This window comes from Rhodamnia argentea, chromosome 6 (genome assembly GCF_020921035.1).
Source record: "Rhodamnia argentea isolate NSW1041297 chromosome 6, ASM2092103v1, whole genome shotgun sequence".
In the NCBI taxonomy this organism is placed as follows: domain Eukaryota; kingdom Viridiplantae; phylum Streptophyta; class Magnoliopsida; order Myrtales; family Myrtaceae; genus Rhodamnia; species Rhodamnia argentea.
The window spans coordinates 5,751,904-5,778,472 of NC_063155.1; the positions used below are offsets into that span (position 1 = coordinate 5,751,904).

Genomic DNA, 26,569 nt, shown 5'->3' on the forward strand with positions numbered 1-26,569 from the left:
ATTCTCCCAATTCCATACCAAATCGCAACTTAACATGCAAAGATTTTTGAATTGGAATCACCACTAATCGTTTTTTGTAGGTCGATTAGAAACCTAAGTCAATTAGCGTAAGAACTAAATTACTTCAACGAACTAGAGATTCTAAGTCCGGGGACTTAATTACGCTAGATTACTCCAACGCCCTTTCGGTACCATTTCATTTCATGAAAAAGGATTTTATCAAGCAATAATAATTTATTTTAACCTAAGTTACTAACAAAGGTTATCATGCGATTGCGCAATCAATTAATGAACATCCAAAAATCAAATGAACTCGAGGAGCGTGCGCCACACAATATGTTGTTTCCTATTTTTGGATTTTTGTTTTTAAAGAATGAGAGCTAATTTATATGTCATGAATGAATGTAGTCTAAAATGCAAATGAATTAAATCGAATGCAGGACTATTCTAAACATGCATAAGAAACTGACTTAGCTACATGACTAGACTAGATGTGCAGTTAAATTGAACTAATTTACAAATGATGTTAAGATCTAATTCATGACGTAAAGACCTAAACATGCAACATGCAAATTCTATATAATCTAAATCTAGCATGCAAATGACATGGCAAGCTTGTTTTTTTTTTTAATTTTGTATTTTCGGATTAATAAATGACCCTAAATAAAACTCTGCCTAAAGATAATTATCTTGTATATTTTAGGGTCTAAGTTTGCCTAATCCCTAACATATTAAAGATAAATTATTTTAGACATGAAAACCAACTTAAATATGCAGATTCTATCCTAGAATGCAAATATTAAATTAACTTATTCTAAAATTAAATTAAACGTGCAAATACCTATATGATTTTAATTTAAGGATGCAAATTTATCTAAACATGACAATTGATTCAATGCAATATCTTTTAGAATTTTAAATATCATGCAAAAAAAATTCATTCTAAAGATATTTTGCCAATCAAATCACCCTTCTCTGCTCACTCTTTTTTTTTTTTTTTTTTTCAGACGAAGCCCCCAATGTCCTTTTATAAGCTTGAGTTGATCTGTTGAAACAAAGAATCCTCGGAGAATATTTCGCCTAATAATCCTCAACCTCCATGATTCGGCAAGATTGATATTTCTTTTTGAACGTGTGAAAACTATCTCTCACAGTTTGTTAGTGGAGAGAGAAACATCAAATAGGGAATTTTTCCATCCGACGCCCACTATTTTTATAATAACCGAATTATTGAGCAAAAGATGAATCACATGGTAGTTTCAATCATTATGAGCTCCTTCGAATTTTACGCATTCGCAAGTTTCGTCGAGAAAACTTAAGTCCAAATCATCCACCGTCATTCTAATAAAAACGTAAATTTATGCGTGCTAAAAATAAAATAAACTAAGTGCAAACTATATGCAAGATGATTTAATTATTTTTGTAGGGACTACAGTTAGCCCTTAATATTTTATGCAACAAGTTATGAAATAAGAAATCAAAATTTAGATGTCAACACCAAATTGACTTTCTTGCAATCTACTGCTTTCCTTAGGAGTATTGTAAGTTGTAGAAACTTGATACTTTGTCCTTCAATCCACAATCCGTATTCGATCCATCTATATTCAATCCATTAGCACACACACGTCCGTTCACTTTTTGCCTGAATTTTCCTTGAAACTTGAGCCATAGAATCCTTCTTAATAAAAATCGAAGAACGAATTTCGATAAAAGATATTCCTTGTCACAAAACGAGCGAACAATAACCCATAATTTCAACGAATAAATTACCCATATCTTTTTTATTTAGTGCTCTTGCAGTTTAGCAATCTTATGAGCTAATGCGGATATTAGAGTCATTTTCCTTAGTCTTGTTATGGACAAGCAATAGATTTAGTAAGATAGCGATAGAATAAGAGTGTGTTGTAGAAGAGAACGAAAAGATTTCGAATCTCATTTTTGTCTATAGTGTGTATTCCAAGTAAAATATTCGTAATGTCTATAACTCGATATTTTTGTTTACTAATGGCTCGTTGGCCATAATGATCGAATATGAGACCACACATTTTGATTTTTTGGAGAATTATTATTATTATTTTTATAATGACTGGAGAATTAATTTAATCGGGATGTAAAAGATAAATTAACCGGGTCGGCCCAGATGAGTCTTTGCGCAAGCCAGTCCGGCCCATGTGTCCATTTTTTTGGGCCAGAAGCCCATATCTCTATCTATCCCTTCCTTAATCGATCCTCATCACGCACGTGCGAAACGCCATCCCCTTCTCTCTCTCTCTACTTGCCTCTCTCGATGTGCGCGTGTAGATAGTAATGGAAAAACCGATACGACGTCGACGCGACACCGTCCGAGCACCAGCAACCACTCGTCGGTGACCACCACTGATTCCCACGGCGGCGATAACCGTCATCCACCGCCCGCTAGAGAACCTGAGTGGCTTTCCGCTCGGATCGCCGGCGCGTTCCGAGTCATTGACGAACTCCTGTCACAGAGCTGTGATGCGAGCGCGCCTCCGTTCAGCCTCTCGTCTTCCCTCTGCAACTCGATTCCGTTGATACCGCGAGCTTCGCTGCCATGCGTGTGCTGCATTCTCTATCTCGTCTCCTTCTCTAGTCTCTCCGTCTCCGTCTCCGTCGCTCGCTCGGTTTGCGTTTGAGCTTGGGATCCGAAGAAGAGTGTCTTCGTCGACATGTCGGACTGGTTCACCTCCAAACTCAAAGCTGCCGAGAGTATTCTTCAGAAGGTAATGCCTATCACTTCAACAGAAAACGGATTTTCGTGTTCTGTTTGGTTTATCAGTGTGTCGGAAGGTTGATCTTCCTCGATCTGACTCGAATTTTCGGCTCTTCAGTTGAGTCAATTCAGTTTCAGATCTCTCCTGATTTCTGTTCATTTCTTACTCTTCCTCATTCTGGTGCTTCGGTTGATGAATTTACCTGGTTTCGTTTGATTGTGCTCCATTATCGTCTACCTCTGAACGACGGACAGCGAATGTGAATTGTTTTTTCTTTAGACTGAATTAGTTGTTGATCTGGTGATCAGATCGATCAGCAAGCAGCTGAGTCGCTCCGTAAGGATGAGAGGCCTCAGTCAGATGGTCTAAGCGTTGATACTCCAACGAGGACTGGAGGCTCAGTGCCTTTGAAGGATCAATTGAAAAAGAAATCACCGGATAATAGCAACCATGGAGGTAGATTATTTAGTGATTTCAGCAATAGCACGATTAGCCACCATGAAAGTAATAAGGGGATTCCAAGCACTTCGAGCGCGAAACCCAGTCCAACACCTAACTCCAATGTTACTGATGGTGACTGGACTGAGTTATTGAGTTCACAAAATCCGCCATTGGCCTCCCCTGGGAAACGTAGCAATGGGTTGCCTGGGGTTGTTGGTGGCAAGAATAACTACAGGAGGCAGGGGAGCTTTGGTTCCAAGTCTATGTCGGCGGAGCTGAAGAGGAACCAAAAGACAAGTAACACTGTTGCGAAAGTATCTAGGAGGTCGGGCGTTCTCAGGGACAACAAGTTGAATGGGAAACCTGCTGATGGAGAAAACTCTGGGTTATCTGATTCTGCAGGCATGAGGATGGCTTCAGATGTTAATTCAGCAAATAATGGGAAGTTTGTGAAGCAACAAGCTTTAGATCAGAAGGTTGCGAAAGGAAATGCAATGCTTAAACCGGCCCATGAGGAAAGTATGGAGAATGTTGGGCAGTTGAATGTCCCCCTTCAGGAGAATGTCTCTCGTTTAATAGGTGGCAGTGGTTCCACTGTACTACCAATCGCTGCTGTTGATGCTGCTTCTCAATTGAAGGTAGGATTTGACAGAGATGGTCATGGGGTAAAGGGCACTTCGGTTACTTCTCTTCCTAGAGATGTCAATGGGACAAGCAATGCTGGTTCGGCCTCAGAGACTACATCTGGTTCCACATCTGATTCTGAGAGTGAAGATGAACGGGAAAGAGAGGAGAGAAGAAAAAGAAGGGAGAAGATTCTTGCTGAGAAAGCAGCAGCTAAGGCTGTTGAGGCCATTAGAGAACGTGAGAATATGGTTGCAAGGTTAGAGGGAGAGAAGCAGAGTTTGGAGAAAATAATCGAAGAAAGGGCAAGGCAGCAAGTGAAAGAGGTATATCTTCTGCTGGCTATAATATCCATATAGTTACCGTTTTGTTGCTGCTGCTGAAGCTGTTTTAACCCATCTCCTCTATGTCATCTGCATATGATTGCTTTTACAATCTTCTCCTGTAATTGGGGGGATATATTCTCTCTCATGTGGATGGTCCTGATTTTGTTTCGTACGCAATTATTGCATGAACAGACTCAGCCCAAGTTCCACTGATCTTTGCAATCAAACCTTGTTAGCTGGTTTGAACTCACCAAACTTTTGTGCTTGAATGAGAGAAAAATGCACCATTTTCTTTTTCCAGTTCGTATAAATTTTCTCCTAGCTTTGGAATGCACAACTGAACTCCTCCCACAATGCACAAGCCGAGAAAAAAGAAGAGAAAAGCAAAGAATTCGATACAGTGTCCAATGTGCAACTATATGCAAATAGTGCTGATTTCGTAATGATTTGTCAAAGGATCATTTATGCATATGCTTGGCTAACCATCCAAGTACACAACATGCATCATCGGTTTTATTACCCGTACCAAAACACATGCTTCTGTAGCAATTTTTACTTAGTATCAGGCTATGTTTTCAGAAGTAAGAAAAACAGGAAGAATGAAAATTGAGGTGGAAAGTTGAGAATAATTTAATTTTTCAGTGAGAAGATCGCAAATAAAAATTTGTGGCGTTTCATTCCATTTTCTCTTCTTATAGAGTTTCCAGACATAGACTGAATCTGTTTCTAGGTCCTCTAGCTAATGATATATGATTCTCTGGCAGGTCTAGTATCTCTAAGTTTCTATTCCATCAGTCCCTGCTTTTTTCTGACTCTAACTATAGGCTAAGACACTTAAGCTTTATGTTGATGCAGGCTTCGGAGCTGCAGACAACAATGATGGAGACTATGGAAGCTGTAGAGCTGGAAAAGCAGAAACACAACAATACTAGAATGGAGGCCCTTACACGGTTAGCTAAACTGGAGGTATTAAAGATTAATTAGGTGCATTTCCTCAAAATATTCCATTCTCAATCTTTGTCTGGTTAATAGCGAAAGTTTTGCTGGAGTAAATGCCCTTCTAATTTGTTGTTTCTAGGCAGATATTTTGGTTCTATTGTTAGTGAAGTTGAAATGGGTTTTTGCAGACCGCAAATGCTGACCTAGCCAAATCTCTTGCAACTGCACAATGGAATCTTGAAGTAGAGGTATCGTATTGTTCAAGTTGATATGATTAACCAAGTTTCTCTCTTCTAAGTGTATAGACAATTGACTTAGTTTGCTCATGTAGTTGGAGCAAAGTCTTTTTCCTCTTGTAGATTTTGGTCAGCAGTACTTTATACAGATGAATTAATGCAATTGTTCCTTTCTGCTGGTTCATAAGTCTGAGTATTGATTGTCTGGTCTAAGTAAATTTAATTGGATAGCTATTCTTGATATAGGTGAACATTCAACAGTAGAGATCTATTTTGTTAAGTACAATTATGATGTGTAGTACCCGCATATGAAACTTAAAATAACTGTACCATAAACTCCGAATTTATGCAATTTTAAATGTTAATATGTAGAAATTTTTGAAGATTCTAAGTGTGGGGCTTGGGCATTCTACCAAAAAAAAACAAAGTTAGTCATGAAATAAGAGTCAAATTTGAACACTAAAGGTGTAGGTCACTCCGGATAGACACATTATGTTTGATAAAGGGAAGTTCGCCATTCTAGTCGGTTGAAGCCGTTTTGTCTGTCGGTTATTATAAACATGAGGAGGAGATGGAGATACGTGATAGAACAGTAACTCAACTGTTGGAGTGGAAATCTGAATTGGAGATGCTAGGGTCATATACAAGCTCATTGTTTGGCCTCCATAGTGGTTGAACTCTTACTACACTTTTCTCTTTGACCAGGTTAAGAGGGTGGCTGAACTTCGGCAACAAATTGAGTTGAAAGAAGTAGCGCACGAGGGTATGTTGTCTGAAAAATACTTGTATGGTCCCGCTGTTCATAAGCCCAATGAATCTGAACTAGTTAAACACGTGGGACCCGTGTGATCCAACGGTTGACGTCCACTGGGCCCATGTGCACCCGGTTCACACAATTATTGTTCATGTCATCTAGGCTTGGATCTCAGATTCATTCGTGTTTTCCTGTTTGCATTGACTGGTCAATCTGATCAAATGGTTATCTGACCATTGCTTATGTGAACTAATTTAGTGCTGGTGAGATATTCGTTTGAAAATAGATGGACACAGTTTCACTTCATGTTTGAAGCATTATGTGTCTGATAGGCTTTTTGGTTAGAAAGGAATGATTAGGACATAGACATGCATTAGTTCGGCAAAGCTACATTTAGAGAAGGTTTATTTATAGATTCAGGGTTGTGGCAGGGTATCCTCAAGTAATCTTGGCTCCACATGGGATTTATGGTTAGAAGCGGCTTGACGAGTTGAACAGACAACGGTGTTGCCCATAAGTTACAATTTAATGAGATATATAATTGAAGCCATCCGTTCCATAGTTTTGAGATATATCCTGGATTTGCTATATTCGGCATACACTGTTTTCCTTGCCTCGGAGTGGGTTGCTTAGCGCCTCTCTCTCTCTCTCTCTCTCTCTCTCTCTCTCTCAGAGAAATGCCTGTCCTTGCATGTGACACCATATAATCTTATGGTTTCATTCTACTAAATCTGCCCCTCTTTTACTGCAGAACTAAGGAGGAGGATCTCCAACGGCCATCAGACAGGATCCTCTCTAAAGCAGGTGAGCCATTTGGATTAATGATTTGGGGTGCACGGCCTGCAAGTCCTCACAGCTGTCTGCTGACCTGATCATTTTTCACTGATTTTGGCTTATATTTTGAGCTTGGTTGCTGATTTACTTACACAGTTAGCCTCCACGAAGGCATTGGAAGTTGAACGAGAGCTACTTGAGGCAGAGTGTGCTTTTCTTGCTGACAAAATTGAGAAGTTGGAGGAAAAGGTGAGCTTTCTTGGATGGTATGGTTAAAATAAATAGCATAGTCTGCAAATTCATTACAATCGTAACTGGCATTCTAAATGCTATAGACTTAGGACTTTCCTAAGAATGACTCATGAGAGATGTCAACAGAGGAAGTGGATACACTACCTGTTTTGGAAGTTGACAGTCATCATGTAATGTGCTCGAGTAATTTTGGGAAGTCCTAATGGAATGACAGTACAGTTGGTCTCCGGGGAGAAACTATTCTTTTTCAAAAAATAAGGGATGCAATCCACATCCCATGGTCCTAATGGTCACACACGAGCCATACCCTCCCTACACCCAAAACATCTCATTTAGTTGGCTTGAATGGTTGATGGTTCAGTATTGTGATGTAAATAATCGTATAAGTGGCCATTTGTATTCTCCCAGTTTTCATGCTTAGCCGCTGTGGATCAAATGTTTTAAGTATCGGTCTTTTGTCTCATCCAGGCTAAGAATATTGAAGCAAACATTGAAATGACAAGAAAGGAAATGGAGGAGCCAACGGAAGTAGAATTTGAGTTGAAGCGACGGCTGGGTCAGCTAACTGACCATCTAATTCAGAAACAAGCCCAGGTTTGTCAAACATTCTAAACAGTTAAAGCAATGCAGATGGTCATAACAGTAGCAGTCTATGCCTGACTCTGGTATTCCCACTTCTAAATTACTGCTTGGCTTGTCAATAAGGGTAGATTTGAAAAGAACATACGGAGTTGCAAATGTCAGACTTCAGAGAGAAATGCATAGCTCATTGCACATGCACCGGAAAAGATCCTTCAGCTTTTCTAGATGGAAAACATTCACTCGTCCATCAGAGAATCTGAAGAGATGACATTCCACAGTTTTATCACTGAATATAGCATGGAAATCTACCGAGTAAAGGGTAACAAAACTTATGAACGAAAGTTGATGCTTTCACTAGCTCTTTGTTTATTTAACCCAGCTTTGACTGGGGACTATAGGCAGCGAGCTTGTGGCTCTTTAAATGAATGCAAATACAGATCTGCTCCAAAGTTAAGTTAGAAAATTACTACACCTGTTTGATTTTTTTTTTTTTTTTTGGGTGAGGAACACCTGTTTGATTAGTTCAGTTGGGTAAAAATGCTAAAGCACGTAGGGCAATCTGTCAACCCAAACTTTCGCCTCGTCTGGAGAAATTCAGTAGGTTATAGTTTGTGTCAGGGAACTTGTCTGCTGAAATTGATTCGTTGGTCCAACTTAGTGAACTTCTGTGTTATATCAGGTCGAAGCTTTATCCTCGGAGAAGGCTACTCTTGTGTTCAGGATTGAGGTATCTTACCATCTTGAAGCCTGTACTTCTCATGTAAGCGATCAGTCGATGATATTGAGGTTTAACGCCTTTCTAAGATCAGTGCTTTGGTGTCCACAGACAGTCTCAAGGATGCTGGACGAGGGCCATTCGACTATTAACGTGGACAACTTCTCCAGCATCCCCTTGAAGGACATAGAGTCGGGGACCTGGGAGCTATTCAACTCGAAGACAAGGCCCTTGCTGGAAGGCAAAATCCGGTCCGGGAGGGAGCAGCTGCACTTAATAGTCCGGCAGTTGGACGCCATTTTCTTGGCCGGCTCTGTGTTTCTCAAGAGGAACCCCACGGCCAAAATCTGGTCTCTCATTTACCTCGTGTGCCTCCACCTGTGGGTGCTCTACATTTTCACTTCCCACACGCCGCCGACGCCGGACGCCCAATCTGGCGCGGTCATGTCCTTGGAAAACATGAACAGCTCGGGCGTGTGATCCGGTGAGCGCGCACGATGTTTCTGCTTATTTGATGCGTCTTTGCCTCAGCATTTTAGAGGCGCATTGGTTTATACCTGATTTCCGGGCCATGCTTATTCAATTTTTCTTCCTGGCCTTAATAAACGAACTACAGAGAAATGTATGTATATTTTACATCTCACAAAAGTATAGAGCGACCATTTTCATTATGTGCTCTCACTCGTAACTTCTGCCCCCAAAATCCATCGTTGGGCAAGCGGTTTTGCAATTAGACTGGTCCATGGGCCTAACAGGGCAGCCTATGTGGATGGGCGTCGAGGCCTGACTTTGGGCCTAGCCCCATCAGTTCCTGAAAATTTCGTGAGACCCGGCCCAAAGATTGCTATTCAACGGGGCTTTGTTTGAGACTCAGAGAGACCATTGGCCACACGCCTCAAGTCACCCATTCATGGTATAGCGTGCAATGTGTAGAAATAAAGACTAGAAAATCGACTTAGTAAGTGATAACGATAAGTATTTTATTTAATTTTAAATAAAATCCACAATTTTTAATACCAACTTAATTAAATAAAAATCCACGCTTTTTAATACCCACTTACGAAAAGCCCCGTCACTTAGTATATTAAATTTTATATAATTATAGTAAATCCAGCATCACCTATCCTGGCATCTTTGCAAATTCCAACCAAGATTAGGACCCTGAAACGGCAGCAGCAACGATCTTCACATCTTTCCCTCTTCCATAGTAGCAGTCACAAGTTTGACGTTCTTTCAGGTTTTGGGCTACCAACAAAATATCGAGCATAATTTGCCACATGCGACGGCAACAAATTTGTCAGGACAACCTGACTCCAACAGACGGTAGCCAACATAAAATCTATTGCGGTTGGGGTAGGCAAGAACTAGCGGACAACAAAGATTAGTGTCGACAATCTCGGTCGGCACCACAGAGAATGAGAAACAGGATTGACCGGGATGAACACGAATAGAAGCTACAGAGATGATGAACATTACTTAAAGGCCCCTTTGTTTGTCACAAATGTCAAAGACATCAACGTAAGTACCTAAATCTAGCAGAGATGGATATCACCGCTCCAAAGACTGCATCACGCTGACCCATCCTCAGTCACGCCGCTTCTTCTGGCCAACTTCTCTATACCTTGCGAGAATGGCAAATGCATTGAGAAAACGATGCATTTATGCCGTAAAAGTACACCCCTAGGAAATTGAAGCATTGTAGTCGCATTCAAATTTCAGCTGTTAAACTACATTACATGCTTGCAACAAGAAACTCACTTTCGAAATGAATTATTAGCTAAAGCATAGATGGCGCTGCATTGCCGATATCCAAACTTAAGAATAAGACAACATCCGTGAAGCGAGACTCAATGTCATGACCACGATACTCGATATGGAAATTTCTAGAACCTTCTGCTGCTGCTGTGCGAGCTAAGATGATGAAATTTACCCATCGCTAGATGTTAGGGTCTCTTACATTAACCTTGGATTCATCAGCTTATCAGTTTGATACGGTGGTTTTGAACCGAAACGTGTATAGGTAAAGGAGGACAAGGGCATGCGGAGAAGGATACTACGGCACAGTATTATGAACATCTCCCTAACAATTAACGAAAAATATAGCAGCACGACTGTTACCATTATCCACTAGCTCTTACAAAGAACAAAAAAGCTAAGCATGTAAAATCAAGATGTGTGACCAATGTGCAATAAGAGCAGAACAGTAAACAAAAGGATTAAAGAAGTTTTCCTCTTACAGTTACGGAGTAAAGAATTCAAATACAAATAATTTAAAAACTATACAGAAACAAAGCCTCTATTAGAAAAGCATAAAACGAGTCACCTTGCAGACGTTATTTACCGAGTATACACGTAAAGAGAAATGGCCTAGTGGAATAGAGAAGTGCATGATTAATCGAGTTGCATTCTTCGTCCAGAGCAATCATATATCGACATTCAACAAACTTGCAGATAGAAATTGTCCGAAAGCACAATGCATTGAAAGAGCGAGTCACACCACATCTTGTGAGTTAATCTAGGTGATACTTTGTAGCCTCACCAGTTCACGCCTTCGTCAGGAAGATTCCGACTGTACAAAGGAAACTCAAAGAGAAAGCTTGTTTTGACCCATAGAGGCAGGTTCCCATAAACTGATGGAGGAAGCAGAATGAGAGGGCTGAATAGAAACAGAGTTTAAACAAGTTAGCTATCTTCCCCAAATCAATCTCAAAGTGAGGAAAGAGGAGACTCCAACCTAGTTGTTCTTTTATATGTCCTGTATGAAGCCACATTTCCATATTTCTTGTCCGCCGATTCCTGTTCTCATTTAATTCGAACAGTAATTAAAAAAGAATGAAAGACCCAAATGAATGTCCATTGAAAATGCAAGGTGAGAACCAGACCTCAAGTAAAGGAATGCCACTGACAAACAGAAGTAACAACGTGAGGAAGATTGGCCCAAAAATTACAAGCCACTCAGAACCTTCAAGTACAGGGGTGGAAGCCACAAAGATTCCCCACCATAGTAAAATCTGGATAAAACAATTCACATAAAGAAAAATGCATGAGTGTTTCTCAATTGAAAGTTAAAACTAGTTACCAAATCCTATATGACAATCGCTTCAATATTTGTGCTCAGTTACAACTTAAAAAGGAACTTTTTTATGGTAATAGCAGGACTCACCTCTCCAAAATAGTTTGGATGCCGAGAATAACTCCAGAGTCCAATATTGCACCACTTCCCTCGATTTTCAGGAGAATTTTTGAAGTTCAATTTCTGCTGGTCAGCTACTGCTTCGACCGAAAAACCCAGAAACCACATAATCCACCCAACTATGTCCTGAGCTTGGAGAGGTGGATCTCTGTTGCTTGCATTCACCACAGTTACTGGTAAACTAACTGTCCAAACCCAGACAGCCTGTGATAATGGACACGAAATCAACATCCCAGTACGTGCTCTTAGATGCTAAATTGTATCTTTTAAAAATCATGGACCAACTTAAATTTGACATAATTTGGGAAACCTGGAAAATCCAGAAAATCGCCAATTTCCCCAAATTGCTGCGCATCTCATCAAAACGCCTATCTTCCCCCCACTTCAGAATTCTGATGAATTTCAACACAATGTTTATAAAAGGAATAAGGGACATACCCAGGCTGTTCTACAGGAAACAGGTATTGCTTTGTACCAACAACCCATGCACTGGCAATGGAAGAATAAGAGAACCAAGCATTTTGATGGGAGGACAAAATCATACGGAAACATTGAGTACATTTATTGTTGTCAACATAGAGATGTAGGTTCACATGAAACATCTCATGGAGGCAGAAACTACAAGTTCAACCATTCCACTGGAATTGTAAAACATCCATCCAGGGATTTAATATGTTCAATGGATAAATTGTAAATGCTATTGAAAGAAAGTATCTAGGCCTCATAGGAGTGCAACAATCAAATCGTAGATTCACAACTGGCAGTGTACTTGCAAGTCAGTTTTTTCTCTTGATTAGGTACATCATAAAGAGCAAATCGTGCAAGAACCCTCTCTCTCTCTCCCGTGTGCAGCGTCATTGTCTAGATGCCACTAGCTTTCTATCAATTCAAAAGAACTATAAGTAAATGAAAGTTGCAATTTCCCCTGTTCTACTAGATTCGTACCTCATTAACAGAAAGAGACCCAGTCGGAGACCCCAGATTAATACAAGAACTGTCAGGACCACCTGAAATTACATTGTCACAAGCATCTTAAGATTCAGTAAATTCCAGCAACAACAATTGACTTGTCGAGCAAAAACTCTCAAATCTAGTCCTAGTAAACCTGCAATCCATATACCAAAAATTCCTCACAATAAGTAGCAAAGCAATTATGTAGGGAGGGCAAACAGACAGAATGCCGTTAAAGGGCTTGCAGTCGCAACAGCACAAAGCCAGGAAACCTCAGCAAACAAATGTATACTGGAAAACAGTCTTCCAGAAATGCAGATAATATTCAAGAAGCATCCTCAACTCATCTTATCTAGTCCTTCTCTCATCAAGTTACTCCTAAAATGGAGTTCTACATATCAGTCCCAAATTTATGCAAAAATTCTGTTTCATATGTTGAGGATCACTGCCAAACAGCTTTATCAACAACTAGGTCCTCCAAATTTTAATTACCTGGTTAGGATTGAAAAATGCGCATTTCATAGGCAGTTAATCATTCATGACAACCTCCTTTTGATTTCATCACCCTCAGTATGTGCATTTGAGGTTACTTTTACTTCAAGGCTCTAGTTAATATTCGAGAAGGCGAGTTTCAAGACTGATTCTTGTCAAGCAAGGAATTGGCAGGTTGGTCCTCTACGCTATCTTAATTATCTACTGATAATCGAGGCTTTCAAGATATGGCCAAAGAGTCTCTTGCAATTGACCAAAGTTTCATTCCGCACTACCGTGATAGAGGAACCATATCCGACACGTACTATCTATGAAAGACTTGGCAATGACTACCATCATGACTCGTACATGTTTTCCGACGATTTCCACGCCGATGTTAGGGCAGTGGGAGTATTGATTGCACGATCACCAAGAGATAGAGAAAGAACCTGTCTGAAATGCCAAGTCCCCCTGAGAATCAGGGTCAACAGAGCGATGATAACAAAATTGGTGCTTCCTGAAACAACAAAACAAACACATTCACTGGTTAGCCAGTACACAGCTCACACAAGCCCGAATCAGCATGAACCGACTCTAAATGAAAATAACAAGACTGGTTACTCAGCTCGAGGTCTAAACCTATCGAAACAGGAAGCATCAACTGCCATTGCTTCGCCGATGTAACAGTAGCTAATCATGAATTCCATAACAATGCGATTCGCAGTCACTTCTCATTCACCGCTCAAAGAGAAAAGCGAACCACAAATCACTCGTTTCTCCTAATAATTTCCTCGAAATTCCCACGCCAAGTTCACTAACGATTCCACAACAACAAATTCTGCCTAAGCAAGATGGATCACTGACCGGCGAAATCGGTGACCTTATCGAACTTGAGAAGAGCGGTCACGACGAAGAACAGCGACTGGTACACAGCCTGCAACGCAGCGAGGAAGCCAAAAAACAAAAAACAATCCGCCAATCAGAGCGACGCGAACGTCGAAGGAGCAAAAGCCTGCACAGAGAGAGAGAGAGAGAGAGAGAGAGAGAGATTACAGTGACGATTGCGGTGAGAGCTAGGAAATGAGAGTCGAGAACGGTGGCCATGGCGGCGACGGAGGTTCAGCTCCGAGAGCGTCGCCGAGCGCTGTCGTGCGTCCGCCCCCTCTCTCGCGATCTCTCGACGTTTGAATTTTCGCAGACCTCTTGCTAACCAAGCCGCCTTCTCCCGTTCCCGCAGTAAATAAGTACAAAAGAAACTCCCGCTCAGATCTATGGTCGGCAAAGCCCGTCAAGGTAACTCCCGTCGAGATGCCGACGTGAATCGAACTCGTGACCTTTAATCCAATATGATTTCGTGCATAAATTGTTTGTAAATTTGCGACGGCCCGACGTAATAGAGGATGCGAAATGACCGACGCGATCGACGTAATGACAGCTTCTGACATCATTATTAAGATCATTTTTACCGAACCAATCATAAATTCAATCATAAACTTTTCGATTTTGTCATTGTAGCTTTAATTTTCTTCTTTTTATGAAATTTCAATCTAGTCTTTTCAGCCATGTACGGCACGAGGCTGCTGACATGCCGTCGATTGTCATAAGCCTTTCTACGTGTCACGCTGGCACAAACGACTTTATTTAAAATCACGTCTTGTATAGACCGCCACGTCGATGATTTTCGATAGCAATTGATCGGAGAGACTACATTAGAATTTGACGCAAAAAGTTCAGAATTACCACGGCAAAAATTAGAAAACTCAAAACTAAATCGGCATTCATACGGTAAATTTTACGACCGAATCGGTAATTTTTTTCCTTGAGGATAGAGTGGGTTTGGAGTTTGGGTTGCCGGGTTGTGGCTGGGATTAGCGCACGGATGCTGCATGCGTGGCCCACTGTACACTCCAAGCTCGAACTCAGTAAGGACCAGATGCGTGGTGCTCGCTCGTTCTGGTAAAGTCCTTGGAGACTTCTGCCATTTTCATCTTTTCTGTTCAAACCCACCATCACAAATTCAAGGAAAGAAAGAAAGAAAGAAAGAACAGCAAAGTCATGTTCAGACAAGAACAAAAGGATCATGTCCATTCTTGCAAACTATATAATCATCTTAATCGCCATGGTGATTGTCACCGATTCTCTCGAATCCAAAAACACGTGTAGGTCGTATTTTCTCGCAATGGCGATTGGAAGAACAAATCTTCGACGGCTTTTTCGACCGGAGGAGATACTTTCTTGTCGATCGGATTTACTACTTATATGATCAAACGAACCGGGGCTAATCTCCTAATTGTGTCGTTGTTACGTGAGATGGCCACCTCTTCTTCCTTTTGCTTGGATGAATGATCATCAGTTCACGCTTGCTGCAAACTGTGATGCTCAAACATTGGTGCAATCTAGATCTGCACATGCCATGCGCTTGAACTCGCGCCGGGGTTTTAAATTTCAATGGCCGTGCCAACCGGCGGTCCATGAGAGTAGCGAGATATTTCATGGACTCACGGTTCACCTATCCAAATGTAAATTCACGTTATTTATAGTAAAATCAAGAGTCTTGCACTAAGGCATGCTAATTGATCTTCTGATCACATCAGCTGCGGAGGAAAATGCCCTTTTAGGAACTCCATAAGTGATCATCTGATGAATTATTTTGCCATTTGACAGACGAAAAAGAAAGAAATTGATTATGCAACAAGAAAGCACATCTGTACAAAGAATTTCACAAACTTGTGGAAGGCAGAAAAACTAAGACAGTGAAAGAGAAAATCACAATTGCCGATCGCCATGTATCGGATTGACCATCCCCAGAAGTTACGATCGTCACGTAGTTTCCCGATAATGAAAGACTTTGCCGCCAATGTGACATGGGACGTGCCAACATCTTTTGATTCGTGATTCCGCTACTTCGACCAGACGCCTCCATTGGACATTTGTCACGCTCACTGCTCATCAGTGGCCTTGCCTTGGGGTTGTACCGCTAGTTATGGGCTTCTGCAGAGGCTTCAGCGCAGCCATGATCTCAGCAAACGTCGGTCTCAATTTTGGATCTCTACAAATTTCCAAATCCAAACATCAGACGCTGACTAACAATGCAACTGCAACGGCAAAAGCATGCGCTTCATAATTTCATGCAATGAAGCTTCAGCCTTGTGCCACAGTTCGATTATCATAAAAGATCTTATTATGTGATCCTAGTGATTTTGACATAGTCTAACCAAAATTATCCATGGAAAGGAAGGAACCTTATTTCAAACGAGGGACAGCGAGAAAGGCCTTGTTTTTCCAGTAAAAATCGAACCTTGTTGATTAAAACCACTGTATGTTCTTAGGGAATTGACTACATGCAGTTTCCAACAAAAACATACTCACGTTTGCCAGCACTTTTTGATGATATCTGCGATGGTGGGGTCCATGTCATCCGGAATCTCAAGCCGACGGTGCTGAAAGCCAACAGCGCCAACGACTTGCATAGGATTCATTCCTCCCCAAGGTTGTTGTAGCGTAGACAACTCCCATAATATGACCCCGAAGCTATAGACATCGCACCTGCGTGTCATATCACAGATTTTAGACAGGTTTCATGTACTACAGATGAATGGGGATGACCAGAAGAAAAAATGGGAGCAAATATTTGGTAGGTAAATGAACGAGGTACTTTTCATCTGAAGGTTCATTTCTCAGCACCTCCGGAGCCATCCACTCTGCCTGAAGAGTGATAGCATGTTAGTCATGCAAATAGAATGCACAAAAGAGAACTTGCATGTGGAAATGCTTCTGAAGCTTTCACGTTCCGGCTTAGACGCGAGAGAAAGAATGAAAAGCGCCGCTCGGTAGATAATAAGACAAAATGAGAAGTTCTTGAAGGGTTCCAACTACATGGTTACCTAGAAATATGGTTTATAAGTAGACGTGTTCATGCGTTCAACAGTAGGAAGTTGAGAACTCACAGCAAGCAGTAAGAATGACAGCATGGAAACATGTAATTCTAGTCTTTACTGATTACTTTATATCTCCACGATTGCCAACTATAAGGACTACCAAATCAAGAAATAACATGTCCTGGGCTACTTGTCAAGCACCGTGTTAAAAATCATTCAAAAAGAAAACATCTCGGAATTTTCATAGAGCAAAATGATTTTTCAGTTTGACAGAAAAAGGTGATCAAATCCATTCATCAAAGAAACTCACTAAGGATCGCCAATCACAGTGTTTTTGATGTGTGAACACTGCATTATTGAAGTGTGAAAGATTTGATGGGACAATTGCCAACTGTTTTAAAAGCTTAAACTAATAGAAGAAGGCTTGGTTGAATATTTATATATTCCAATACTCTCCCTCACGCTTAGTCTGGTTTTTTTTGCCTAGTACTAAGTGCGGACATATTCATTAGGGAGGCAAAGAGGGACCTAGAAAGGTTTGAACTCAGGACCTCCTGCTCCGATACCATGAAAGATTTGATGGGACCACAGCCAACTGTTCTAAAAGCTTAAGCTGATAGAAGAAGGCGTGGTTAAATATTTATATATTCCAACAAAGTGAACATGACCAATTGAAACATAGCGGCATGTTATAGCATCTCAAGGACATAAGCAAAGCAAGACAAAGACAAGTATGATGCATCAAGAAAAACAATGCCAAGAGTAAATAAAACCAGTCATTAACATTGCCTACCGTTCCAGCGGTTGACCTAGATGAGAGGTATGTGCTATGCTTCATCCGAGATAATCCAAAATCGCAAACCTAAAGGATCATGGAAACACTAGTCATTTATGTAATAGAAACGTGACCTATCGTTTGCTTGTAATGAGCAAAAAGAAGTCACCTTCACGACCCAATTTTTATCAACAAGAAGGTTGGGAGACTTCAAGTCGCGGTGTACTATAACTGGATTACAGTTATGCAAATAATTCATTCCCCGGGCCTGAAGATTATTTGTGAAGATACATTATGTGCAGATAATTAAGTGAAATTAGACTCTGCTCACTGAGTTTTAATCAAGGATGAGTGATGAAATCATACTGCATCAAGGGCCATCCTTAACCTCCTCCGCTCATCTAATTGATTGTTAGGCCGGTGAATGAGCCTATATAAACTTCCTCTGCAGGGGAAAAATTCTGATTTAATCCCCTAAGCATAACGATCTCGAAGAGTCAACAACGGAGTAATGCTAATGAAAATATGAAAGCAAACTAAGGATGCTTCTTAAAGTCAGAATGTTTCCCCGAGGCAAAACACTACTACAACAAACTTCAAGGATCATTCGCACTGGGATCTTAAAGAAATGGTGTGCAAAGGAAATGAGAAAATTGATATAAACTTAAACCAAACATACTAAAAGCCTCGATGACCGGGTCTCGGAAATTCCTCTCTTTACAAACTGGATATGAAAATAACACGATAGGCTAAATGCAGTATCCAATCCCAAGTCATGTAGCATCTTGTTTCGTGGGCAAGTTAAAACAGATTGTCAGATAAATGAGTTTGTAACATCTAAATTGACAGGTTCAAGTGACCTCTACAAGCAACACGTGTTCTGGGTCCTTCTGTGTAGCTGGTCACTTCTGCTTGAGGAGGGAATGGAGAATCACTTGTTTAATTACTGCTATGAATCCAGCATAACAATTTCGAGAAAATCTTACATCAACATCAACATCACCTTTATCCCAAACTAGTTCGAGAAAATCTTACTTGAATCTTAAATTGAAACAGGAAGAATTGCAATGTACCTATGAAGAAACTCTGAAACAATTGATAGATTTGGAGGACGAGTTATAGCACCCATGAAAAGAACGACATTGGGATGCCTCACTTTCTTCATTATCCGGACCTTGCAATTCAAAACCAAAGTTTAAATAGTGTATTATGCCAGTAGCAGCCCTGAAATCTACAAAATAGGCAAAGAATAACAGTAATGTGCAAAATAAGGTAACATCAGCAATAGCTGGCCTCGTTTTCTGATTCAGAGAATTAAGGGTTGCTGGCAAGCAACACTATACTGAGATCCATACATCGTCCTGTCATGCTTATACTTTCATTCACAGTCAAGCTTCCATATTTGGGCTCAATCCTCTTGCTTTCACAGTGGTTGTCTTCCTTTTATCTCTAATTGTCATTGAGAAATCCATATTATATGGTGGTTTTGACCCAATGTTCTACTTTTATTTTTCTTAAAAAGAAATCATCTAATAGCTGATTTAACCCAATTACAATAGAGCAGTTCTTAACAGCTTCGCTCCACAACTTAAAACCAGTTATGGTTGCCGTAGATATGCTGGTGAAGTGAAGCTACTTTTCCCGGTGTAAATTGTAATTATGTATTCTTCAATGAGTATGGAATATGTATCAGCTTTATCTACATTTTCTTACTAATTTTGCTTCATCTCCTTCTAATCTAGATTATCTATGGAATTTCTTAATATATAAGTTATCCTATCAAAAATAGGCGATCAAATATCCGTATAAAACTTAGTTCCTCTAGTTATGTGGATTGGTCCAGTGGACCAAAATTCCTTTTCCCAACACTTCTTCAATGGTTGATCAAATGATCCTAAGCATTTAATTTTGATTCTGTACCAAATTAGGGCACATAGTATTGCATGTAGATTGGTCATGTTCTCTAGTTATCCATATTCGTGTAGCTAAGGTTGAGTTTACGAGATGCAGAAGCAGAAGCAGTACAATAAGCAGCAGTAACGAACTAGTACCTCACTTTTGAACTCTTCAAGCATGTCACCAGAAATATCCTGGTCTAGGAACTTCTTAACTGCAACTTCCTGCATTTAACCAGTAGAGAAGACCATATAAGTTTTCTTGAAGTTTGAAAACGTGCTAAGCTTAATTTAGAGGAAAGAAATAAAAGCAAAAGAAAAGTATTACATAGTGCTGTTAGCTATACCAGATCAAAGAATGTGAAAGGAAACGTATATGCAGCACACTAACAGATAATTTGGGAGGAAAAAGACGAAAGAGCCAAAAATTCCAAAGCCGAGACCCTATATATTTTAGGAGACCAGCCAGAGATATAAATGCAGAAAAATCCTAATCCTTCAATCTACAGAAAGTATTTGCAGGATTTGTTGCAATTGTGAGATTGTTCATGATGAAAAAGTTATATGGAACATATTGGACACCTTCAAATTGAAGCAGAAGAAATAATTAGTGAAGTGAACCCCATGTAAAACCCCAAACAATAGACAACCTCAAATTAGGTGTAGACCTAATCTAACAAAGCAGAAAAAATACACCTTATGCATAACTCGTTTCAGCTAGTTTACTTGTTTTACTAACAGTAACTCGATCAAGGATGCACTAGGATTATAAGACTCAATTTATGCATCATATTCAATTATAGTTCACATATAACTCCCATAAACAGATCTTCGAGAGCCAGTGCTCAAGTCAGATCCACTATGACTACATCAATACAGAATTGATATGCCACATGTCAGACTAAAGTGAAGCAAATTTAGAAACAAGAAAGGGATTCAAGACAGCCAGACAAGAGATGATCTAATAACAACTTTGACGTTAAACACAGCCTTCAATATTTAAGTTCATGCACATGATGCATCTGCAATAGACGCACCGCAGTTAGAACCTCAGTAACTGCATCATTGCCCCGAGCATAGAGACAAACTTACAAGACAAATCTTAAAGCTTCTCACAAGAAAGAAATGGGACCACAATGATAGCAGATACTCAAAAAGGAAAAAGAAAGTGTTTCAGTAGACTTACAGTTCCATGCCAGTCCCCACGGTATACCTCCCCATAGGATCCTGTAAAACAAAGGATGTAAACCTAACAGATTCATCCAATTTCATGTAAACCTACTGAAATTATAGAACTAAAAATCGCCACAAAGTTATTGATACAATTGGCTTGTCAGTACCTAGTCCTATACGCTCTCCCAAGGAGATCTCCTCCCATTGAATCTCGCACTCCGCAACATCATCAAGGGCAATATCCGATTTTGTGCTTTCATTACCAGTTGATCTGTCAGAAACCCTCTCGCCTTCTGAATTTACTCCCGTAGCATCGCTCTCCCGATTAACACTCTCTCGTGGCTCATTCCCACCAGAATCTGGATCTCCGTCACTTTTCACCCCTGCTTCATATTGCTTATTGACAGCTGCAGTTGTTGCCACCACGGCTGCAGCTGTTGCTGTGGCAGCAGCTGCAACAGGAAGCTCAAGATTTGAGTCTGCATTCGACTTTGCAGCAGCAACTACCATGGACGATGCCACCACTGCAGCAGCTGCTGCTGCTGCTGCCGCTACAGGGACATTTTTCACATATACCGGCTGAGTGGCATCGGATTGAGACAAAATCGGTTGCCCAGTTGCTTCCCACAGTTCTAATGGAGGGTTGAATCCTAAACCCTCTACAGGTTTGGGTTGCTCTGGTGGACCCCAAGGGATTGTTGTTTTCAAATGCGGTCTATAGGGGGGCAAAGGAGGCAAAAAGCGAGTTGCACTTCTATCATCCTGACCCTTAGTATCTTGAATTCCAACCTGATGGCTCTTTTCATTCTTATTTCCTATCAGAGGCTTGTCCTCAGCTGGTGAGTTGGTCTCAGCAGCTGATGCATCTAACTGCCTGGGATAAATTTCACTAAATAAGTTTGGTGGAGCAATGACACCACTTTCAAGTAATACGTTGTGAAGCTTCTCAGCTAACTGTGGGTTCTCTTTGGCTGCATCAATCATGTATTCTGATACATCTTTTACTTTCATCCTGTGAACAGCAGGTGAGCTCACACCTTCCGTCCATGAAGGAGATCTTGCATGCGTGTTAGGGTAACTAGGCCTTCCCAGGATCTCTCTTCCCCCCAACTTATTCAAATTGGATTGATCTATCAGATCTTCTGTGGATTTCTTGGCTTCTTCCTTCACCATGATTGGCCTAGTTAGATTCACACCAGCCAGCACTTCACCTTCATTAATGGACTCAAATCCTGAAGCTGCACCGGTTCCGAACCTGGATCTCTTGTCAGATGTCCCAAATTCTATCTGCTCTTCATATGAACTGGTAACTCCACTACTAGAAGAGGCCGCATGTGATGAATCTCCTGACATAGGGCTGACCGATAACAATGATTCATCAAATTCTGCATGTGACCCCGTCGCATCAGATGGTATGAGAGTGCCTGGATCAGCCATGAGGTCAACTATGTACTCCCTGAGAATAAATTATCAATAGCGTTTTAAACTGGTTACCCGTCCATACTTGATATGAAGAAAAGGACCTCCTATGAATGCTTTTACTTATTCTAACATGCTAAAACATGCAATTCACAATTTAAAATGCAAACGGCTTTAACATGCGGAGAACATGCGCATGATAGATTCAGGACACAACACATATTTTTCTATACAGAGCAAAGCAAGAAATAAAGCATCAGCTAAAATTCTTTCGTCAGCATAAATATGAATAGCGCACATCAACTACCTTCCATCATCAAGCTTTACAAAGTTAATTGCTACATCATCTGAACCTGTATACTGCTGCCCCTTCACTAACCGGCATCGGATACCTACGCTGTCGGCCAAAACCTGTGCAGTTGTTTCAAGCAATTCATACATGTTTGAGAAGTCGAAATAAACATTAAGCAATTCCAAATGAAAATTATCTAGAGTCACTGAAAAAATGGCATAAAAGACTTCACATATAAAATTTAAGAGAATACACGTGGGCAGAACATTAACATACTTCAGGCCAAAATGTACCACACAGATACTTCAGTAAGCAACAGTTTAATTAAAATAATTATCAACAAATGATGTAGATTGTGCAATCTGATTATAACCTACAGTAATTTCTCCAGAAAAATCAAAGAACAGATAATGTAACTATCACAGACAACATAATTTAGGAAAGAAAACGAAACTAACAATTACCATAAATATATAAAAAAAACGGTGTGTGTACCTTAAACAACAAAGCACGATGCCGAGCCATCCCGATAGTCAAGGAACCAAGAGGCAAAACCATACTTCCAAGGGTTGATTTCAAACTATAGCCAAGACTTTGCCATGCTCTTAACATGTTCTCTGGATCTGCAACTGGTCCACCCATGTAGTCCGAAACTAAAACAGCTAGGTTTCTCACCAAATTTCTCTGTAACAAACCAAGAGATACTGATCTTGATCTGACTGCCATCTCTAGAGATTTCTCTTCCAGTTTCAATAAATTTGAATCTGCAGCTCTGTTGATCAAAACTGCTTCCCAAGCGATATTTTCAGACACCGGTGTTCCTTGCAAATCAACAAGCGAAGGCATTCTCCCTGAGGTTGACGCAGTCAGGACCCCATATAGATCATAAAAACCATCCACGATTTTGTCATCATAGCTAAGAGCATTGTAGTTCTGTCAATCATTGACAAATCTACTGTATGAGACAGATTAGAAAAGAATAAACCTGACAAAATAGAAGAAAATGTAAAAGCAGCAAGAGAATATGATTCTAGATCCATAGAGCACCCTCTAAGGTAATCTAAGTTGGTTATTTTCACTACAAGCATCAATCTAATCAGCTAGATGATTAGTGAAGCAAGAGACAATATAATTTAAGCAGAAAAATAAAGCTCCTAATTTGGGGAAACATGCAGATATACGGAATTCTTCCAAATGAATTCCACAAGATCATGAGATCTTTGAACTTGTACCATTTTACCAATAAGAAGAAGGCCGCTAGTTTCTCCTCAATAACTCTAGATGAAACACCTCCAGTACCTAAGGAAATTGAAGAAAATTGGATTTGAGATATTGATAGCGGGTATTGCCTGCCCAGCAAGTTAAGGTTGCATCTGAAACTTACCATAGAATGACTGCGAGAGACTAAGGTCATATATCTTTTCAAACTCACTACTTAAATTTGAAGAAAGAAAGCCATATTCAGCAGAATAAAAGGTAGTTCCGATTCAGCTAAAAGAGGTAATTCCAACTTCATAGTTTTACCAACCAACCAACACACCTCAATTGAAACAGACAGAGCCAAAAAAAAAAATTCTTCTTTCCAGCTATGCTTCTCATTTTCAATTGCTCCTATTGATGCATGATAAGGTAGTGCAGATCATGGGTAGTATCAAAGTCCTTAATAAATATGGAATGACTTGGCAACCTCTTCCTACGTTCTTGACCTGCCAAGTGGCTTCCAAAAGCTCGCACCAGTCACACCGGGATTGCACATTTTCACCAGTCCTTCCTGTTGCTACTCAAGAGGAGTAAAGCTATTCTCTAACAGATTCTAGAAGATTACAACTCCCATCTAACCCCTCCAAAAGAAGAGAAGAAGAAAGAGAATAAGAGAGAGGTTAAGACAAGAGAATTTATTCTAAAGTAAATACAAGCTCAGTTCAAAACATGTCTCAGCACCAGTAAACAACACCAATTTTTTTTCATTATTCATATGATACTCTACATGAATGATTTGGCATTGTGTTCTATTGATACACATGAACAGAAGTGGAGCAGATTTGGATCATCGATCATTATATAGGAAAGCTCTTGAAAAATTGCTGAAAATATTATCATTTTCCAGTGACAAATTCTTTTCAGTTGCTCTTGCCAACAGTCAATCAGGTTTGGTTAAATAATTGCCCTAACACAGAACTTGAAACAACAATTGATCACACAAAGTCCACATGTAATGCAGTTGTGCATTGTTCCGACCGAATACGTATTGTGCTTTGTACCAGTTATTTCTCTGGTAGAGGACACTATATGAAAAGGAGGAGCAAAAGTGAAATGTACATCCTCCGTAGCCAAAACCTACTTAGTCAAACATAATTCAATCCTTCTCTTTTGATGCATTCCGTTCCCTCTTAAGAAGGGGGTGAAGATGACAACTTACCCAGTATCTATAAGCAATAACCTCAGCTGGAGTATTATCTGGTGCACAAGACCCCAAACTAATCTGCTTGACAGCCTCAATTTGAACTGCCTCAGGATCCTCCCTTGCACTCAGCTCCATCGCCAATTGTATTTGATACTCCTCCTCTACATCAGGATCTCTAGAATTAGACTCCGAATCCGGCAAAGCTGCATCTGGATCATTACTCACTCCACTGACAGTGACAGAATCAGATGGCTCCATTGGCTCTCCCTTAACTACATTCGAAGATGAAGGGGCACCATGTCCGTGCTTACTAGTAACTGAGTGCAACCAAGAAGAAAGCCCTGAAAAGGGTTTGTGCTCACTGAAATGATACGATCGCGCTTGCGTGAGTCTATCAGGTGATGATACTACGTCACAGGTCTTACTGCCCATAGATGAACTAAGCTCTTCCCTATCTTCTGTTTGATTCGACATGATGCGGAGCTTCTTGAGAAGGTTCTTCATCATCTCCTCAACAAGCCGCGGTAAAGAATGCTAAAGGAATAGAAATCCGGCCATAGACATCTCCATTGTCTTGGACCAAGCATGAAATCCCCCAATCACTCAAACCAAAATCCACTGAATGAAAAAAAATCTACCCTCAAAGAACAAAGTTGACCTCAGACCAACCCCACACAATCCAGTGCTCCAAAAGCCATTATCAACCCAAACCCAGTAAAGATTTGCCCGATATCAAGATACCCAGATGCTAAAACAGGAAGATAACATCACCCTCTTCGCAGACAACTGAAGATTCGCCCCTAAAGACAATCAAGTCAAAAAAAAGCACAATCTGCGAGGATTAAAAGAAGTTGAATTTGAGATTACCTTTCCAACAATCAAGAAACGAAGTCGCCAGGAGAAGTCCAGAATGAGACAAACGAGCCCATGGAAAGAAGAGAAGAGACTATTCAGTGTGGGAAAAAAGGGAGAAGTTGCGAGCCGGGCCTAGACAGCGAAGAGGAAGAACAAGTTGGAGAGTAGGGGACTTCCAAGAACGAAACCAACAAGTGACCCACTTGAGCTCCGGAAGAGGCACTATGGATTTCCCCGTCCCAGGAAAAAAAAGGGCAAAAATAGAAAAGTTGAAACTGGTCAGAAACTCACCTCCTCTCTCCCTCTAAAAAGTCTGCAATTCGATGATTAAAAAAAATGACCTTTTCCCCCGAGTGTCTGGCTAAAGAACTGAATACCCGATTGAATCAACTCACATATTCAAAGCATCAACTATGAATTCCACAAGTACAGTCAATATATTGGAGGATTACTATATTTTCTCAATTAGCTATTGAATAAAAACAAAATGGGGTCCAGGAAAAATGCTGTCTTTTTGCTTAGAAAAATGCTCTCTCTGTTCTAGGACACTCGCAGTTCGAGAGCAGCAGCGGGATGACTGGGTAAAACCCGCGGTCAGCTGAGCATAAATGGAAGAGACAGACCAATTTCTCGGCTCCACAGTGTTGCTATTTTTTATGAATTTGTCGTGCGGGATTAACGTTTGAAGAGCTGCTTCTTCCGTAAACAAAAGGGTCGGGGATTCTTTATGGATTTGGAAAAAGTTCAGTCAGAATTGAGAGCCCTGAACCGACGAAGGCGGGCGGCGGGCGCCACCAATGCCATTGCTGGCGTCGCAACTTTGACGGCTGCAATTTGACGATTTGCCTAAAAGGAAAAAAAAAGGAAGAATTTGAGATAGAAAGCTAAAAT

At 40.4% G+C, this 26,569-nt stretch overlaps 3 protein-coding genes across 8 annotated transcripts; 1 reads left to right on the forward strand and 2 right to left on the reverse strand.

Annotated features, from left to right (window-relative positions):
• Window positions 1-2,265: 2,265 nt before the first annotated feature.
• Window positions 2,266-9,043, forward strand: LOC115743422 (golgin candidate 2). Its single transcript, XM_030678190.2, has 10 exons — window positions 2,266-2,738; window positions 3,038-4,120; window positions 4,976-5,086; window positions 5,248-5,307; window positions 6,001-6,058; window positions 6,801-6,853; window positions 6,980-7,072; window positions 7,544-7,669; window positions 8,337-8,384; window positions 8,484-9,043. The coding sequence occupies exons 1-10, from the start codon at window positions 2,685-2,687 to the stop codon at window positions 8,850-8,852; spliced, it is 2,055 nt and encodes a 684-aa protein (XP_030534050.1). The 5' UTR covers window positions 2,266-2,684; the 3' UTR covers window positions 8,853-9,043.
• Window positions 9,044-9,421: 378 nt separating this feature from the next.
• LOC115741797 lies at window positions 9,422-14,287 on the reverse strand. 2 transcript variants are annotated; one of them, XM_030675799.2, is made up of 10 exons: window positions 14,041-14,287; window positions 13,852-13,921; window positions 13,437-13,504; window positions 12,511-12,572; window positions 11,876-11,957; window positions 11,536-11,769; window positions 11,255-11,383; window positions 11,107-11,168; window positions 10,912-11,028; window positions 9,422-9,993 (listed from the first exon to the last, which is right to left on the reverse strand). In XM_030675799.2, exons 1-10 carry the CDS (start codon window positions 14,089-14,091, stop codon window positions 9,957-9,959), a joined length of 912 nt encoding a protein of 303 aa, XP_030531659.1. In that variant the 5' UTR covers window positions 14,092-14,287; the 3' UTR covers window positions 9,422-9,956. The 2 variants fall into 2 exon arrangements, with proteins under 2 accessions (XP_030531659.1, XP_030531667.1); XM_030675807.2 differs by having other exon boundaries at window positions 9,422-9,987; window positions 14,041-14,286.
• Window positions 14,288-15,625: 1,338 nt separating this feature from the next.
• On the reverse strand, window positions 15,626-26,323 carry LOC115741770 (probable serine/threonine-protein kinase SIS8). Of its 5 annotated transcripts, none has more exons than XM_048280113.1 (14): window positions 25,691-26,320; window positions 24,839-25,052; window positions 22,915-23,352; window positions 22,435-22,538; window positions 20,876-22,164; window positions 20,722-20,762; window positions 19,692-19,760; window positions 18,714-18,814; window positions 18,007-18,085; window positions 17,810-17,908; window positions 17,659-17,727; window positions 16,643-16,692; window positions 16,357-16,533; window positions 15,626-16,036 (listed from the first exon to the last, which is right to left on the reverse strand). In XM_048280113.1, the coding sequence occupies exons 2-14, from the start codon at window positions 24,956-24,958 to the stop codon at window positions 15,937-15,939; spliced, it is 2,736 nt and encodes a 911-aa protein (XP_048136070.1). In that variant the 5' UTR covers window positions 24,959-25,052; window positions 25,691-26,320; the 3' UTR covers window positions 15,626-15,936. The 5 variants fall into 5 exon arrangements, with proteins under 5 accessions (XP_048136070.1, XP_030531636.1, XP_030531629.1 ...); XM_030675776.2 differs by having other exon boundaries at window positions 24,839-25,609; XM_030675769.2 differs by having other exon boundaries at window positions 24,839-25,623.
• Between the last annotated feature and the right edge of the window lie 246 nt (window positions 26,324-26,569).

What these genes read in the sequence shown, in the direction of transcription:
- LOC115743422 (XM_030678190.2), top strand. Translation starts at nt 2,685, where the DNA reads ATGTCGGACTGGTTCACCTCCAAACTCAAAGCTGCCGAGAGTATTCTT. An exon ending in CACGGTTAGCTAAACTGGAG is followed by an intron (nt 5,087 to 5,247) that starts GTATTAAAGATT and finishes GGGTTTTTGCAG; the next exon opens with ACCGCAAATGCTGACCTAGC. An exon ending in CTCTTGTGTTCAGGATTGAG is followed by an intron (nt 8,385 to 8,483) that starts GTATCTTACCAT and finishes TGGTGTCCACAG; the next exon opens with ACAGTCTCAAGGATGCTGGA.
- LOC115741797 (XM_030675799.2), bottom strand. Translation starts at nt 14,091, where the DNA reads ATGGCCACCGTTCTCGACTCTCATTTCCTAGCTCTCACCGCAATCGTC. An exon ending in CTCTCACCGCAATCGTCACT is followed by an intron (nt 13,922 to 14,040) that starts GTAATCTCTCTC and finishes GCTGCGTTGCAG; the next exon opens with GCTGTGTACCAGTCGCTGTT. An exon ending in GTGGCATTCCTTTACTTGAG is followed by an intron (nt 11,169 to 11,254) that starts GTCTGGTTCTCA and finishes AAATGAGAACAG; the next exon opens with GAATCGGCGGACAAGAAATA.
- LOC115741770 (XM_030675776.2), bottom strand. Translation starts at nt 25,330, where the DNA reads ATGATGAAGAACCTTCTCAAGAAGCTCCGCATCATGTCGAATCAAACA. An exon ending in GGGAGAGCGTATAGGACTAG is followed by an intron (nt 20,763 to 20,875) that starts GTACTGACAAGC and finishes TTTGTTTTACAG; the next exon opens with GATCCTATGGGGAGGTATAC. An exon ending in TTGAAGAGTTCAAAAGTGAG is followed by an intron (nt 18,815 to 19,691) that starts GTACTAGTTCGT and finishes TTGAATTGCAAG; the next exon opens with GTCCGGATAATGAAGAAAGT.